Source organism: Squalius cephalus, assembly GCF_949319135.1.
Source record: "Squalius cephalus genome assembly, chromosome: 25".
Classification (NCBI taxonomy): domain Eukaryota; kingdom Metazoa; phylum Chordata; class Actinopteri; order Cypriniformes; family Leuciscidae; genus Squalius; species Squalius cephalus.
In genome coordinates, this window is record NC_137146.1 from 1486072 (window position 1) to 1505358 (window position 19287).

Genomic DNA, 19287 nt, shown 5'->3' on the forward strand with positions numbered 1-19287 from the left:
ATTACAGTAACAGAGTTTTGGCTTTACAGCAGATCTAGAATAAAGTTATTGTCCAGCTAAAGTTGATTGATTCACTTCTGTCGTAAAGATCATTAGCTTGTACGTGAGCTATTCTGAGGCACTGGCACCACTGATGTCCTCCACATCATTTCTCTCTGTCTGTTTTCCAGGGTGAAGTGAAAGTGCTGGAAGCGGAGGACTGTTGCCCTGTGTGCCGGAGAGAGTATCCAGGTAAGAGTCACGAAACACAGCACTAATAGGGAAGAGTGAGCCAGGAGTCGCTGATATTTGTCAGCAGTTCTCGCAGCCCATGTGCCACACACTATTGATGTAGTGCACATCATTAAGCAGACTGGAGCTTTTGCTCTGGCACTCCGAGTTTGAGTCAAACTACAGCCGGGGAACTGCATTCAAGAGAGACTGCAGGACGCTGTAAACCCGTCTCAGGCGGAAGGATCCGGTCGGATAATTTGTGCGATATAAAAAATGCTGACTTGTGAAAACTCGCAAAGTTTCGGGAGTTAAATGCAGGAGAGAATCTTCTAAATCAGTGGGAGAGCTGTAGAAAACAGCACTGATGCAAGTAATAAACTACTACTAACTATATAACCATGCAGAGTTAGTCAGAAGGGCAAACATTAGCATATATGCAGGAATATGTTACATGGTGATGCATCTGATAATAACAAACTATTAATCAGGTTATTTGGTCACATTAGTAAACATGCTAACTAACATGCTTAACATGCTAACTAACATGCTTTACATGCAGTAATAAACATGCAATAACTAACATGTTTAGCATGCAATAACTAACATGCTTAACATGCAATAATAGGGTGATTTCCAGGGTGAAGTGAAGGTGCTGGAAGCGGAGGACTGTTGCCCTGTATTGCTATCATGCAATAACTAACATGCTTTACATGCAATAATAAACATGCTTTACATGCAATAACTAACATGCTTTACATGCAATAACTAACATGCTTTACATGCAATAACTAACATGCTTTACATGCAATAATAAACATGCTTTACATGCAATAACTAACATGCTTTACATGCAATAACTAACATGCTTTACATGCATTAACTAACATGCTTTACATGCAATAATAAACATGCTTTACATGCAATAACTAACATGCTTTACATGCAATAACTAACATGCTTTACATGCAATAATAAACATGCTTTACATGCAATAATAAACATGCTTTACATGCAATAACTAACATGCTTTACATGCAATAACTAACATGCTTTACATGCAATAACTAACATGCTTTACATGCAATAATAAACATGCTTTACATGCAATAACTAACATGCTTTACATGCAATAACTAACATGCTTTACATGCAATAACTAACATGCTTTACATGCAATAACTAACATGCTTTACATGCAATAACTAACATGCTTTACATGCAATAATAAACATGCTTTACATGCAATAACTAACATGCTTTACATGCAATAACTAACATGCTTTACATGCAATAACTAACATGCTTTACATGCAATAATAAACATGCTTTACATGCAATAATAAACATGCTTTACATGCAATAACTAATATGCTTTACATGCAATAACTAATATGCTTTACATGCAATAACTAACATGCTTTACATGCAATAACTAACATGCTTTACATGCAATGACTGACATGCAATTAACGGTGAAAAATATTTCTAAAGCATTTATATGCATTTTCTAAATTGTCTGTTTTCCTATTCAAACTATATTGATTATTTTAGATATTCTGTGTATTAAGCAGTTCATGGTAATGCTAATACATTTTAATGTTTTATTTTAAGGACATTTAGCACTGTGTACATTTAAAGTCAACATGAAATGCTATTCGGCCCTGTAACACACAATATTTCCGAGGGAAACCGGATATTTAGCAAAGGGGAAAAAATGTACAAGGTTTTTATCCATCGTTGATTGGTTTCTGAGGTGAAGCAAGTTAATGAAATATTACCAAACCAAACATTTTGTTTTTATAAAAACATGCACAGATGAATTGTGCACAATAAGAAGACTCTATCTACTAAGAAAGAAAACGTGTTGATTTCAAATGCATGTTGATTTTAAAATGGAAGTTTAATGGTAACATGGGTTTAAAAAGCATCTTAAATCCTCTATTAAATCAACACACAATTATGTTCTGATTTGATTATTTTCACTGCAATTTCTTCTGTACTGTATGTGCGTCCATTAATCCCCTTCTCTCTCTCTCTTTCTCTCTCTCTCTCTCTCTCTCTCTCCTGGCCCATTTTCTCCCATGAACATCACTTTCTGGTCTCCAGAGGATCCTGTTGCCGAGTGCCGTCGTCACACTGAGGTCAGGAACATCACCAAGGGCGACTGTCGCCTGGACGACGTGGAGGTCAGCTTCTGCAGGGGGCGCTGTTTATCCCGGACCGATGTCATTCTGGAGGTGTGTGTCGCTCGTGTGTGTCTGTACGATCTGAGATTCAGTGCTGCGTGAACCACGTCAATCTGAGTATTTATACTTCTATATTATGTGTTATAAATGCACCAATGTAGCCTGTAATGTTTGGTCAATAGTTGGGTCAATAAATAAATAAATCTATAAATAATATGTAATATTCCCATGATATCATTTATTAAAGGATTGATACTTTAAGATAAATGTTAGCAATGGATAAACATCATTTTGATCAATTATTTATGATACCTTTATATGTTGTATATAACAATCCATCATAGAGTGGATTTATGATCATCACAACACTGAAGCGCCGTATTTATCAGGCTTGTGTTCTTTGTTCTGGATTTAAATGTTTCATCAGTTGCTGCAACTATTTTAAAATGTGTTTGAAATGGAAACTTCTGTCCGGTTGCCATGGAAACCAGTCTGCACACTCCAGCTTTAACGCCAAAAACTCACACCTCTTTCTTCTTTTCTTTTCCACATCTGCCCTCTTCTTTTGCGTCTCGTGTTCGTCTCTCTCTCTCTCTCTCTCTCTCTCTCTCTCTCTCTCTCTCTCTCTCTCTCTCTCTCTCTCTCTCTCTCTCTCTCTCCGGAGGAAACGCTCTAAATGATCCCAGGATTTCGCTCCATCAGAGTGAGCAGGCCATTGGCATTTGAGCAAATGTAGCGTGAAGACGTTTTGGATTGTTATCTGTGTGTTTGGCTCGTCTGTCCTGGCCTCTAATATAATCTCTTTCTCTCTCTCTCTCTGTCTCTGTCTCTCTCTTTCTCTCTCTCTCTCTGTCTCTGTCTCTCTCTTTCTCTCTCTCTCTCTCTCTGTCTCTCTGTCTCTCTCTCTCTCTCTCTCTCTCTTTCTCTCTCTCTCTCTTTTATTTTGGTAGGCCAAGCAAAACTTGCAATATTTACTACAAGGAGAGATACAGTTGAGAATACTCATGGTCAGGAGCTTTTGCCTATTTTTAAAGCTTTTTTGAAGTCTAGAATTATAAGATTGTAGGAACTACAGATCTATGAATGATGTTGAAACCTTTATACAGCAGTGCTGTTATAATGACGCTGTGTTCAGAAGTGGAAGGAGAGTTGTGTTTTGATATTTTGTGGTGTTCATTTTTTTTATGAATTGATAAAGTATGTAATAAAGTTGTTTTTTAAAAATAAAAATAGAATCTCTCTCCCTGCGTCTCAATGTTCACACTATCCATCCTAAACGGTGTGTGAGATTAGAATAAGTGTGTCCCAAAGCATAGTGTGTTGAAAAGAGTATTCCAGAAGTTCTCGGATGATCTACTATTCCCGGTGGATTTTTACGGTGGACTCACTTTAAAGGCTAATATGAAACCAGATTTCGCTGATACTTGTGACTAAGTGACAATAAAGGCTACTACTACTACTACTACTATTACCCACAATCCATTGCACTTTGAAGGAGGAACTACAAAACGAGTAAAAAGTGTTAAAAAACTACAAACATAGCGGATATGTGCAAGGTTTAGATCAAGGTTTGAGTGACTAATCAAAATTTAAAAAAGTATTTATTTAATGTTATCCGTGTTATTTCATCTGCAATAAAAATGTGGACTTTTATAAAGATCCATTTGGCCATTAACTTTTAAATGCATCATTATGCATTAATATGAGGAGAACATTTCTCTCCGATACTGTAGGAAATGGATTTTATCTTTGACAAGATGATTGACAGGTCAGTTTACTGTGTCAGGATGACAGAGAGCAACCGCTAAAGACGCAATTGTATGACATGAGTGTTTCCCAAAGCTTGTCTACTCTTCTGACACACACTCACAAGTGTCACAAAAAGAGTACATACTTCTAGGGTGTAGTATAAGAAGGCACACTGAGATGCAGCAACTGAATGAAGTCCAGAAACAAACTGACATGTAACACTCTCTCTCTCTCTCTCTGTGTCAGGAGCCGTACCTGCAGGCGTTCTGCGACTGCTGTAGTTACAGGCTCGACCCGGAGAACCCCGTGCGGTTCCTCAGCCTTCAGTGTGCCAGCGGAGACGTGGAGCCCGTGGTCCTGCCCGTCATCCACAGCTGCGAGTGCACCAGCTGCCAGGGTGGGTGACGCCCGAGGAACATCGGGGGGGGGGGGGGATCCTCTGCGCTCTGTTCGGAGAGACTGACGCGCTGTCAGAGAGGACAAATGTGCCATGAGATAACTTTGTCATTCCCATGTTATTAGGCAGAATGTCCAAGCATCTGTTTTCCATGATGGTGATTTATACTGTTAAAGTCCCCCTGCAGTCAATCATATTATCCCTTAAACCTCACCAATATGACATATTTAAAAGTTTTTTTGAATGTAACTCGACACCCTTGCCTCATTTAGTATGCATGGTTCTATGAATATGCAAATGAGCCCCGCCTCCACTCACTCCCTCAGCTCAGAGATCCACTGGTTGACGATCACACGTTGATCTGATTGGTTACAAGGTAGTTTGTGACGTCAGAAACACCAGCGATTTCAAAGCGTGTTTTTGAGACTGTCTTTGGTTCACTGCAGTTTTAAGGAGGAAATACTCAGCAATGCTGTCGACTTATGAATTTACACATGGTTTGACTTAAAGCATATTAAAAACACCACATAGACATATAAACAACATTAAAAGCTGGATTTTCAACACAGGGGGACTTTAATAAATCATTTATTTCAGTGGGGGAAAAAACACACAACATTTATTTAATCTTCAAAAACTCCTAATTACTGCTTATTAATAGTAAGGTAAAATTAAGGGATGTAGAATATGGTCATGCATTAATATGTGCTTTATAATTACTAATAAACAGCTAATATCCTAGTAATATGCATGCTAATAAGCAACTAGTTAATCATGAGAATTAGACCCTAACAAAAAAAAAAAAACCCACAATTTTAACAGACATTTATCATGAACTTCATTCATTTTGACATACATAAATGAATCGTAGTTTTTAACGGTCAGCTCTGAAGGGCATGCGGTATTTCCACAATTCATAACCCAAGCATCATGTTGTCATGCTGTAACGAGCCTGATTGTAATGTCCAGCATGCCTGATCTCATTAGGCTCGTTCTCGTCAGTGTTTAGTCATTCATCAATGCGATTGATCTCATTAGCTAATTGAATCTGTGGGACTTCACTTAGAGGGGTCGCATTTTTTATCCTACGCCATCATGGAGCCATTTCATGCAGATTGATATTTACCGATACGCTCGTGAGCTTTGTAAACAATGCTACAAATTTGTTCTAAAAATGCCTTAAAACTAAATAATGTTCAGAGGAGATTGCCTGACTAATGCAGCTTTCAAGCCGTGTCAGAATGACTGGATTTATGAGACGAGCTCAAACGTGAAACTGTGGATTTTGTCCGAGGGTGTGTCTGAATATCGATCACTTAAATTGTAATTGTGAATGTTGTTCAATTGAGTTTGAATGCATTTGTGTACTCTTGCTATAAACGCCTATGAAGCTTCCGAGAACACTTATTTAGACGGTTTACAAGACCACAACACTTCCCATAATTCACTGCAAGAATGATAATACACATAAAGCATCAATTACAGCTTCCTTTTCTCTTTACTGTGTTGCATTAGCGCTAAAAGCTTCCTGTCTTTGTTGAGAAGTGAAAAAGAGAGAGATTTGAAAGCGTAATGTCCATTTTAACACCTTAATGTAGGGCTGCACAATATATCGAAATTATTGAAATATCGCAAATGTATATATCGTGATGTGCATATCGCAACGGCTTGCAATAACTGGAGTCATGAACTAAAGACAGAGAGAAAATCACTCGCCGCTCTCGGCTGAATCACTCTAGTAGCTTTAATAAGAATCAGGATATATTTAATTCATACAGTGAAAACTAAGCAGTGTTTTATTTTTACATTTGATTATTCAGTTTCTGTTGTTTAATAACCCTAATGTAGGATAACCTGAACCCTGTGGTTTACACTGATGTTAAAATAACACTTCTTACGCCACAGTAAAACACTGATGTTCACTTTCTTGTCACAAAAAGAATGTGAAACATATATTTAAAAAATAGTTTGTTTACTTTACAACTTTTTAAGCATTATTGTATCACATAAGGGGTGGTGTGGCGCAATGGATAAGACACATGCCTTTGGTGTGAGAGACCCGGGTTCGAATCCACTGTGAGACACCAATGTGTCCCTGAGCAAGACACTTAACCCCTAGTTGCTCCAGAGGCGTGCGACCTCTGACATATATAGCAATTGTAAGTCGCTTTGGATAAAAGCGTCAGCTAAATGAATAAATGTGAATGTGAATATCGAATATCGCATTATTTAATGAGTTATCGCATTTTTCTTCAATATCGTGCGGCCCTACTTTAATGCACATCATAATTACACTTTCAGCAAGACCTTCTTGAAGGCAGCCGAATACTTGACTCTTTGCATTTGCATTGATTAAAAATATAATGATGCATTGCAAAAATAAATCACGTTCTTCCTCAGTATTTTTGTCTTGTTTTCACGTACAAACATCTAAACATCCATTTACTTGAGATGCAAAATAACATTAATTTCTGAAAATCGAGTTTGTGCTTAAAAACAAGAAATCTGCCATCAGAAAATAAACTAAAGGGAAGTTTGAAGTTATTAATTATCTAATATTTTGCATCTCAAATAAATGCATCATGTTTAGACTGGAAAACAATACCTGAAATGAAGGAAGAACATTGCTTTTTGCAGCGTGTCTGAGGCTAAATGCATATTTAATGGTATTTTATTACTAGCTCATTACAGTGGACTTTCAGAAAGGTACGAATCAAGAATGCATGATCAAATATTTCCAAAAGCATCTACTCTTCCTCTTTCCGCAGGCGGAGACCTGTCGAGACGCTGATGACTGGAGAGAAATGCCTCGTCCTCCTGTTCATCCGGCCTTCTTTATGTAGCTCGTCATTATATGACTGAATCTTCTCTATTTAATATCTCCTAAAGCTCTACGAGATCTACAATCTGTACAGCCTTTAAATTATGTTTGGATTTATTACTTTTCTCAGTCTTTAATATTCTGTATTTTAATGAATCTAGCGTATGTTGATTATAAAGAAATTAATTATTATTATTGCAAAACTGATTTCTTTGATAAATGTTTGTAGCAAATTATTTGTATTATAAAAGAAGAACAGATGATTTTACTAAAGTAGACCTTAAATGCACTGAGTTCTGTGGTTTATAACTTCTTACATCAAATATATTTATTTCTAAATGTGCGAGCTAAAGCCTATTGTTAAATTTATGGTCTTAACCACTGAAAATTTTTCTTATTTAGTTCATTTTATGATTATGAGTTTAAACTGTTTTCTTCATTATTATGCAATTCAAAATGATTGAGAAAATGCAGGATATTTTTGTGATTTTTACTGACTTTAATGCACAATTAAACTAACCTTTTTGGTAATAGTGGGCTTATTTACTAGTGTGGCTGTTTATTGAAGACAAAGATGCACCACAGCACACATGCATTTGTTTTATTCCATTCCCTTGTGAAAGTGTGTCACGTATATGGGTAGTGAGTGAAAGGGATTGATGAGGAGGAGGAGGAGGCAGAGATGCTTCAAAGACCGTCTGGATAAATATGGACAAAAGCCCTGATTTCACAAGGATTTTGCTTTTGAGGCTAATAAGCAAGAAGTTGCAAAATCGTTGTTACTGCACTAAAAACCTCCGCATATATGCATAACATTGGTGTTTTCGTCCACGGGGAGTGTCTTTTGTCTGCACGCGCGTGACGGCGCAGGGAAACCCCACGCCCGCGACGCGTGCACCGACGATGACGTATCATGTACAGTCTGACAGCGCGACGCCGCCGGAAAACAAAGCGCGTTGAAAGCTCGCTCGCACGCGCGCGCAACTGTCAGGTGAGTTACAGGATCTCGCATGGAGCTTTCGGTGATCGTTCGGGATCCTCGTCGGGACAATCGTGAAGTATCCCAATTTGCCTTTGAGTTGAATCCCGTGATTTCTGTTCCTTTTCCACAAGAGCCCAGGAGATGACGACATCAAGGGTTCGACACCTGCGAAAGGAGACAAATGACACCGGAATGAAATGAACTAAACAGCAATATATATTCTATACTAGAAATAAGTAATTATTTAAGTTTAGTAGTGTTTGTATTGTAGTTAAACGCACGAGCTCGTCGTTGTTGTTGTTGGTCACCATCGAAACGGGAGGAGCGCGCGCGAGAGCGACACGCGTCAAATGAATCGCATCTCTTTTTCTTCTAAGAAAGAACAAGAAATCTCTTTTCTTCTTACATTTTGTTTTTGACGTATGACAACTGAGAGGAGCGCTTCAATTGGACAAAGGGATACCCAAGGACGTGACTATGGTACAATTAGGGTACCTCGCGAGCGCGCTCCTGTCACACAGAGTTCAGCGTCCAACATGTCACGAAGTAAATTAGTCTAGCGATACTTTCATCATTTTTTTTAAAGGGATTACGCGACGTAAACAGTCTTCGGACACTGGAAACTGTTGTTTTTGGATAAGTATATATCGCAAGTTGTTCTCCTGAGGGCTCGAGAGCTGATGATGTTCCCCAGAGCGCGGGAAGCCGTGTGACTGAGCGCGCGAGGATGCCGGTACGACGAGGGCACGTCGCGCCGCAAAACACTTTCCTCGACACGATCATCAGGAAATTCGAGAGTCAAAGTAAGTTATTGTTTATTTTCAGTGTTTTACTTGTAATGTGTGTGTTTTTACTCGCAGAACAATATGTTTTTTGGACATATGTGACCCTGGACCACAAACCAGTCACATGGGTCAATGTGAGATATCACATGAAAGCTGAATAAATAAGCTTTCCATTGATGTATGGTTTGTTAGGATAGGACAATATTTGGCCGATATACAACTATTTAAAAATCTGGAATCTGAGGGTGAAAATAAATCGAAACATTGAGAAAATCTCCTTTAAAGTTGTGCATTTATTTTGCTGCATTCACTCACAATTCTTTATTATTATATATATATTTACGTTAGGAAATGTACAAAATATCTTAATGGAACATGATCTTTACTTAATATCCTAATGATTTTTGGCATAAAAGAAAATTCAATAATTTTGACCCATACAATGTATTAGATATTGCCACACACACCCGTGCGACTCGTGACTGGTTTTGTGATCCAGGGTCTCATATACCATATTTTTGAGGTAACTTTTTATCCCTGTCAGAAATACTATGCCTGAATTTACCTGAATACATTAGACTACCCCAATGAAAGCAGTTTTAACTGTGAGATCAGATAGAAAATTGCACCTGAATGTGACAAATCCTCTTTACAGTTTGATATTCTAGCAAAACCTCGGAGAACCATGTGAATAATATAAATGAATATGGAAGACATGTTGTACCATGGTATATATTTAAAGTAACATGGTGTCACATCATTACGTTTTTATCAGGGTTGCTAATGAAACAGGTGTATCAAATAACAACACTGACATAATACTAATAATGAGACTTGAGCAGCCTTCAATGTTTTAGATGTTAAAATATTTATTATTGTGCATTATCCAATAAAGACACTGTCTCTGAGAAGAGGTAAGAAATTATATGCTGTTATAGTTATTATTGATCATATAGTGTTGGACACTGGAGAGCTTCTGTATCAGGCTGTTCATCATCCTTTATTTTAACGTGTGGTGGTTCTGTTCATAATATAGGCCTATATATAGTCCCAGTTATACAGCCAATCAACATTATGAATTGGGTGATATCACAGCTTTTTAGTTATTAGTGACTATCCAGAATTCATCGTGAGTCACATGAAGACATGTTGCTTTAGGTCTGATCAGATAAATGCATCTAAACTGAATTGTGTTTAAGGGTTTAACCTTTCATGTGATTTTGAGTCCTAAAACTTTAAATAGCCTCAGTTTTCATGATGCATTCGCTGATCTAACAGGTGTGGAGATTCAAGTCTCAGATGTGGATCTTCTTAATCATCCTCAAATATCTTTCAAAGAGCCTATCAGTCTTCATTTTTCCATCTGTCTCAGACTGGAATTGTTTTGTTTCCTAAAGCAGCTTGTGATGTGTTGGGAAATAGTGAAGTTGACTCCTGCATAGTGAATTATGAGGCGGCCGCCTCCAGCTCTCCACAACACTCAGAGAGTCATTCTCAGATACACCTTTTCCACCATGACGGTTCTGTTGCGGGTTCCCGGCTGTGTTCATCATCCTATCCACTGCACACGACAAACGACAGCCGTCGCACCGGAAGTCATTCATTTCCAATGTTCCGAGTTGCGATCATATGCGTATGCGGAAATTTCGGAGCCGATTTAAAGGGTTAGTTCACGTTCAAAAAAATGTTTGCTGATAATTTACTCACCCCGATGTCATCCAAGATATCCATGTCTGTCTTTCTTCATTCGAAAAGAAATTAAGATTTTTGAGGAAAACATTCCAGGATTTTTCTTCATATAATGGACTTCAATGGCAACCAACGGGTTTGAAGGTTCAAATGTCCGTCTCAATGCAGCTTCAAAGTCTCGACACGATCGCAGTCGAGAAATAAGGGTCTTATCCAGCGAAACGATCGGCCATTTTCTAAAAAAAATAAATATATATACTTTATAACCACAAATGCCTGTCTTGTACCGTCTCTGAGATGCGACACGTAGTGGGACACAAGTGGGACGTTTGCCCATATATATTTAAAACAATAATATCTTAGTAAAAACCTAAAGTAATATTGACAAACTATATATCATTTGAAAGCTTACAATCTCTAGTTTTCATGTTTGGTGGCTGTTTTTTAAAATAAATTACAGAGGAGCAGTAATTTATCAATTTGCAACAAGAATATTTCATATTCATTAGGCGTGTTTAGGCCTTTATTTTGAAATAGAAATAAACATGAAAAATCATGAAAGATTGGGAGAAACCTCATGCCAAGAGTTTAAAAGATAACACCAATTAAATTTTATGAGAAAAAAAGGTCTGAAAATGTTTAGAATATAAAGAAAAATATTATGGATTCTCTATTTGTGATGCGGCACGCAGCTGCAGCGAGCTATAACGCACATATGTGCTCTTTTTATGTTTATTAGAGGTTGAAATCAAATCAAATACTGCCAAAACACCCATACTATTTCTGAATAGGATGTATACTTCATAAATTGTATGAAATTATGGAAATACATGGTTCAGATCACTCAAAACATATATGAAAGTCAGTAAGGTAGCTGGCTGTCCATCTAGTGAAAAAGTTTGGTACTGCGCCCAAATAAAATCTTACTGAAAGCTCATTTTTTGAGACATCAACCTAAAATTTGGAACACAACTTTAGATTTTTGGCTTTAATTTTCTAGCAGTTTTAGAGTAAAATATATTTTGTAATATATATATTTTATATAAAATATAAATAATTATATTTTTACATTCCATATTTTCATAAACTCAAACTTATATAACTTTTTTTCTGTTTCACTTTCATAATTTGTTTCACTTCTACAATAATCTGGCAAATGTCTTCTTAAAAACAAGACCAACCATATGTCTATATTCCAAAGCATTCTTGAATTACAACCATTTAAGTTTGTATAGTGATTTTTTTGTCTATGCGAAAAAAAGGGGGGGGAGGGGAGGGGAGGGGGGGGGGGGGGATGACAGTTAAAGGGTTAAAACAAAGATGTCGGACGATTTTGAAGTTGGAGGAGAAAATGAGATGGAATTTTTCACCCTTCCCCGCCTTTCTGAACCGGAGAACACAGACAAATAACTTAGACAGAAGACGTGACTCGCTCATTAACACGGTCGCCTGCCGCCACCTACTGGCGGTTTAGTTTTCAAATTATCATTCTTTTCAACATTCCTTATTTGTATATTCAAAAAATATTAATCTCATTTAATACAGTTGTAATTTTTCAATGTAAATTATTCAATGTATAAAGGGAAAAAATGCCATTTATTAAGGTAAAAAACAAATATTCTCACTGTTTTCCAACAGTGATGTAATGAAACAATGACAATTTAAGTTTGAAGGGAGTAAAGCCTCTGTTTAGACTATTAAGGAAATGTAATTTTGACAAAAGAAGAACTTTTATTTTAAATAAATGTTAACTTTAAATCAGCTTACTTCAGTGTGAATGGTGTCCATATCATCATGCTTAACACTGAGAATCTGAATAATTGTAATGTGATGATCAGATGCAGATATGTAGGCCTAAATCTAAGAATATCATTGGTTCGGGTGGTTGGCGGGTGGATTATTTATTTTTAACAGTGGGTTCGGGTGACTCAAAGTGCACCAGATTAATGAATTTATCTTTAAAATGTACAAAATTTTCTGTGGGAAACACAGCATATGATGGTCTACGAAAAATATCTTATTATTAAAACACATGATCAGGATTTGACCACCTACGCCTCGTTTTGAGCCAGGAAAAACCCTGAACGAGTAATGCTGCCAAAAATGAGAATTGTTGTAAGATTGCGCATTGATGTTTTGGCTCCAGTGAGGAGTAATGGGATATTTATCCCCATGGAAATCCAAAAGTTTCTTCAGTGCATCAGCTGACCATCTTCCATCGATTCCCTCAGACATTTAGACTGTTTTGATAATGAATACTGTGTTCAGTTGTGAACAATATTGGGGTATAATATGTCAGTCCATATTTTACTTCTGAATTATTAATACTGTATAGGTGTTCAAGTCCCCCTGTGGGGTAAATCAAGCTTTTAATGTTTTTTATGTCTATGTGGTGTTTTTAATATACAAACCATGTGTAAATTCACAAGTCAACACCATTGCTGAGTATTTTGGTATTTCTGGCGCCACAAACTACCTTGTAACCAATCAGATCAACGTGTGATCGTCAACCAGTGGATCTCTGAGCTGAGCGAGTGAGTGGAGGCGGGGCTCATTTGCATATTCATAGAACCACGCATACTAAATGAGGAAAGGGCGTTGAGTTACATTCAAGCAATTTTAAGGCTTGATTTACCTAATGCATAACACTTAAATATGTAATTTTGGTGATCAAAGATGAGTTTTAAGGGATAAAACGATTGACTACGGGGGACTTTAACACATACATGATTGATGCGTTATTAAAAAAACAATTACATCACCCTACAATTTCAATAAGAATGGCCAAATATCAGAGCTTCATACTATTACTCATATAATAACTGTCTTGCACTTGAATATTTAATGAGGAATTAGTTGTTATTGAAAATCCAAAGCATTTGAAAAGGCTTCTGAATTATGACAAATCAAGTCTGGTCAGAAGTCACTTTCCATCTTAACCCGACCACTACCCTTCCTCTCCCCCTCGGGCACTTTAAATAATACATTGCCTTCTCTATCAAAACCCATCGCAAGCTTTTGAGGAGTGTTGTGGCGGTGTTGAAGAGCACGAGTGAGCGTTGTCATTGCACTGACCATAAGTTGCCAGTGTTTCTCCTTCAGTGTTTGTCTCCAGATGGCTTGGATCTGTTTTCCCAGCCTTGATGTTTCACCGGTTCAAGAAGAACACCGTGTGCTATCTCTACCGGATATTAAAAACTGAACAAGTGTTTTCTCTCCGGTGTTCAGTGGATTATATGAGATGTCAGATGAGAACATTTGCTGCAACAAAACAACCCAAAAATAAAAAGCCCATGCATGTGTCCCACAGCTGATATGCCACTTTTTAAATAAAGGTGACTTGACTGGAATAGAGGTTATGCACTGACGCCACTTTCCCGCGGGAACACACTCCCTCAGTCGGCCTGAGTGGCAGAAGAGCTGCTGACTGACTGGATTTAATAGAGGAAACAGAAAATGAGAGTAAAACAAACGATTATCAGTATAAACTAAAGGTTGGACTTGATATAGTGTTTCTTACAACTTACCAAAGATCCAGTGATCAGGGATATTGACATGAAGCAGGAATCGTGTTTCCTGACATTTATATGAGCCTGATTTCAACACCGGGGAAATACATAAAGCAAATTTGCCTGTGAACGCTTTATATAAATACAATATAGGTCTAAATCCATGTGATCACTTATATTAATGTTTTAGCCTATATATCATCATATCGTCCAGCCCTAAAACTTGTAGTTTTTTGTCAGTGTTTATTTAAAAACGCCCAATTATGCAGAATACACATGGTAAATATTTAATTAATGAGTTGTCAATACAATATATAGGGTGATTTTACTGCTAAATTCAGCACAAAATGATAAACTGTAAATCCTCCTTTCTCTGTCTGGATCCAGTTGTTTCTGTGAATCTCTCTAGGCTACCTATCTGTCTATCTATCTATCTATCTATCTATCTATCTATCTATCTATCTATCTATCTACCCATCTATCTATCTATCTATCTGTCTATCCGTCTATCCGTCTATCCATCTACCCATCCATCCATCCATCCATCCATCCATCCATCCATCCATCCATCCATCCATCCATCCATCCATCCATCCATCCATCCATCCATCCATCCATCCATCCATCCATCCAGACCCATTCTATACACCCAACTCTTCATGAACCGCTTCTCTGTTCTTCTTTCTCATCTGATTGTGATGTTATTACTGTAACACAAGCCTTCAGAAGACAGAAGCATCAGAGAAGGTTTGAGACTGAACTTTGCTCAGCGTTAGGGAGGAGTATTTATAGTTTTCTATATAAAGTTGTGTTTCTCCATCGCCTGCTTCTCTGTCACATCGCTGCTGAGTTGTCATGGTCTACTTCTGCCAGTATTCTGGGATGCAGAGTGGTTGCTATGTCTCTCTCTCTCTCTCTCTCTCTCTCTCTCTCTCTCTCTCTCTCTCTCTCTCTCTCTCTCTCTCTCTCTCTCTCTCTCTGCCTCTCTCTCTCTCTCTCTCTCTCTCTCTCTCTCTCTCTCTCTCTCTCTGTCTTTCTCTCTCTCTCTGCCTCTCTCTCTCTCTCTCTGCCTCTCTCTCTCTCTCTCTCTCTCTCTCTCTCTCTCTCTCTCTCTCTCTCTGTCTCTCTCTCTCTGTAATGGAGAGCGGGTGAGATCACAGTCTTATCGGCGTTCTGTCAGAGGAGTTGGTGTGATTAAATTTCACCATTATACAGTTGTCCATTCTCCCTTGTCTTCTCTCATTCTCTCTTTCAGCCTCTGTTGATCATGTTCTCGAATGCACAAACTCTCTACATCAGTCATTAGTTTGATGTAAAGATGTTGCTGTACTGCGCTGATATTAGTGTGCATTATTTACACATCAGAGCGATAAAGAAACATGTTGTAATGTAAAATTACAGAGCAGGACGCGTCCCAAACAAGGCAAGGCAGTTTTATAACTCAGCTATTTTATGCTTTCTGTTTTGCATATGTCAAGTCACCTTTATTTACAGTATATAGCGCTTTTTACAATACACAGTGTTTCAAAGCAGCTTTACAGAGATAACAGGAAAATAATGCAACAAAGTTTGTTTCTAGAACAAAATAGCATCATAGTCCAGCTTATGTTCAGTGATGTTTCATTTTTGTTGTAAAAAAGTTATTAATTTAGTTCATTTATATATCTATCCGCTCTGGAGAAAACAGTGATGTCATCGTCCAGCTCAGGTCAGTTCTTCTGTATGTCTGCATTAGAGGTCGATCGGTTTTGCCGATTAATCGGCACTGAGTAAGTAATTCATTGGTTGACTAGATGCTTTATGTCAAATATTTAATGTCACAATTGTTTCCATCTGTTTGCATTAGTTGTATGCGTTATTTTTGTTTTTTGTCCAGTATCCATTTGAAAAACTATCGGTTGATTAATCGGTTATCGGCGAGTACGACCTAGTTATCGGTGTCGGTAAAGTCCACTATCAGTCGACTCTACATATGTCTGTTTTTCTGTGAGCTTGTAGTGTCTGATGTCTCTTGTGTTATTCACATCTGCAGGACAAGCTGGCAGGAGAAAGAGCACACACACACACACACACACACACACTTGTGTAACACACACGTAATTAACTGGATTCACTCTCCTCTTGTTAAAGCCACACAAAGAGGATTTGCCGTTTTCTTGCAGCTGTTCCTCGTTGCTAAAGCATTGTTCTGTTTCCTCAGGAGACACGGCTCGTTCCTTCCTCACAGATAAAAGAAGAAGATGAGTTCACTTTCTTCCTTTCAAATGTTCCTTTCTTTCTCTCTGTCTGTCAGTGACTCTATCTATCTATCTATCTATCTATCTATCTATCTATCTATCTATCTATCTATCTATCTATCATCTTACAATATCTATCTATCTATCTATCTATCATCTTACAATATCTATCTATCTATCTATCTATCTATCTATCTATCTATCTATCTATCTATCTATCTATCTATCATCTTTCTATCTATCTATCTATCTATCTATCTATCTATCTATCTATCTATCTATCTATCTATCTATCATCTTACAATATCTATCTATCTATCTATCTATCTATCTATCTATCTATCTATCTATCATCTTACAATATCTATCTATCTATCTATCTATCTATCTATCTATCTATCTATCTATCTATCTATCTATCTATCATCTTACAATATCTATCTATCTATCTATCTATCTATCTATCTATCTATCTATCGATCTATCTATCTATCATGTTACAATGTCCATCTATCCATCTATCCATCTATCTATCTATCTATCTATCTATCTATCTATCTATCTATCTATCTATCTATCTATCTATCTATCTATCATCTTACAATATCTATCTATCTATCTATCTATCATCTTACAATATCTATCTATCTATCTATCTATCTATCTATCTATCTATCTATCTATCTATCTATCTATTTATCATCTTTCTATCTATCTATCTATCTATCTATCTATCTATCTATCTATCTATCATCTTACTCTATCTATCTATCTATCTATCTATCTATCTATCTATCTATCTATCTATCTATCTATCTATCTATCTATCTATTTATCATCTTTCTATCTATCTATCTATCTATCTATCTATCTATCTATCTATCATCTTACTCTATCTATCTATCTATCTATCTATCTATCTATCTATCTATCTATCTATCTATCTATCTATCTATCTCGAGTTTGCTATACTGTATAGTTATACGTAACTGTAGAGATAAAGATTGTTCTTCAGATCAGTGTTTTGGGTTCTTTAAAGCACCAGAGGATAGGCTTGTGTAACTTTGAAACCGTAACCTTTAAACTTGAAAGCTTTTAAAGCTATTTTAATCTGTCAGTCAAGCTGACATCAGAGTTTTTGAGTGATCTGTTCCTTTAAAGTCTTGACTGATGGTGCTTTGGCTTTTATTAGCCTTCGACTCAGAGATCAGTTTTAAACCTTGTATAAAGAGACAGCAAAGAACTCGAGAGATGTTAATTAGGGTGTTTTCTCTGAATCATTCATCCTTTCTCTCTTTCAACGCCTCGGTTTCCCTCAGTCTCTCTCTCCTTCCTCTGTGATGCATCTTATTTTGGTCGCAGTGTTCGTTCTGTATATAGGTTTGACACACACACAAACACACACACACACTTATGTTAAACTTTCTCTTTTCCTGCCCACTCTGTCTGTCTTCAGAGCGCCTGTGGCTGTTTCTCTGATGTACGCCGTCTGAAGCCCGCTAATGTCAGACAACCAGACGTGAGGATCCCACAATATAATCTCTAGATTTAGAGTGTATTGGCAGATCTGATTCTGTTCTTCTGTGGTTTCTTCATAAGTTCATCCTATCTTCAGGACTCCCATTGAAGCTCTGTCTTCTTCTGTTGGTCTCAGAAACCCAAACTCCTGCTGGATTGGCCTGATGATGATGATGATTTTGATTTTTGTTTTCTCCATCAGCGTGGAGATCAAGTCACAGTGTTTTATTCACCTGAAAATATTTACTCAGGATACATGTTAGGCCGATATATGTTAGGGCTGTCACTGTTGTCCTGTTAGATTTTTGAGACATAGGCTAAGTGTTCATTGAATCGATTGTAAAATCCTTTTTCCATGTCTAAAGACGTTTCCATTTTAAATGCCAAATATGGGTAAATCCACGGACAACTAACAGGCATTAGGACGAACGTAAAGAGGGCGCTTGAGACGCACAAGTCAGCAATATTTCTGATGATTTATTGGCGTGAAGTTTCGTGCACAGTGACAAACAGGAGTGCAACATTCACGAAAAACAATAAGCAGAGTGGACTGCCATAACATCAATGAAACACATCACTGCAGTCTTCAACATGCCATTAGAAATGTCAAACAAGTTTCGCCTACGTAGGCGATTGTAGACCGGAGCCGAATCTGTGTATCTGTATGCATGAGACTGACTGCATACCGGCAGAATTCACATTTTTGTAGGAAAGAGACGCATTATCCAGAAGTATAATTTGCTGTAATGTGTGTGTCAGAGCCTGCAGTCGCTGTGTGACGCGCGTTCACTGCGGGCGTATCGTGACGAGCTGGACGCGCTCCGAGAGAAGGCCGTTAAAATCGATTCCTTATTTTCGTTGTCGAAACTTGTGTTGGTTGGTCCGATTGATTGTGCAATCGATTTTCAAACGTAAAGTGACAGCCCTAATATATGTTCATTTTTAATGTCCTCCTGGGGCCGTATTCACAAAGAATTTTAAGGCTAAAAGTAGCTCCTAACTGGCGAATTTAGGAGCAACTCCTAAAAATAATGGGCGTGTCACTCGTAACTTTAGGACTCCTCATTTTTTTTACTAAGAGTAATTCACGAAGCATTTTAGCCCTAAAAGTAGCACCTAAGTCTGGGACAGCTTAAAAGAAGTCGAGAGGACTCCTAACTCACTAAGACCTTCACAAACCGCTTTTAGTGGCGTTTCACGC

General features: G+C 37.5%; 2 protein-coding genes across 3 annotated transcripts in view; both read left to right on the plus strand.

Moving 5' to 3' along the window:
* sspo (SCO-spondin) overlaps positions 1-4553 on the plus strand; it is a gene marked incomplete at both ends in the record, with an annotated part of 134412 nt that extends 129859 nt beyond the window's left edge. Inside the window, 3 exon segments of the mRNA XM_079863328.1 lie at positions 171-231; positions 2320-2450; positions 4395-4553. Coding sequence (XP_079719454.1) covers positions 171-231; positions 2320-2450; positions 4395-4553 — 351 coding nt within the window.
* A 3937-nt stretch (positions 4554-8490) lies between these two features.
* Positions 8491-19287, plus strand: part of kcnh2b (potassium voltage-gated channel, subfamily H (eag-related), member 2b) — a 221447-nt gene continuing 210650 nt past the window's right edge. For both annotated transcript variants that reach the window (XM_079862475.1, XM_079862476.1), the window contains exon 1: positions 8491-9151. In XM_079862475.1, coding sequence (XP_079718601.1) covers positions 9076-9151 — 76 coding nt within the window. In that variant the 5' untranslated portion in view covers positions 8491-9075. The remainder of the gene's footprint in view (positions 9152-19287) is intronic.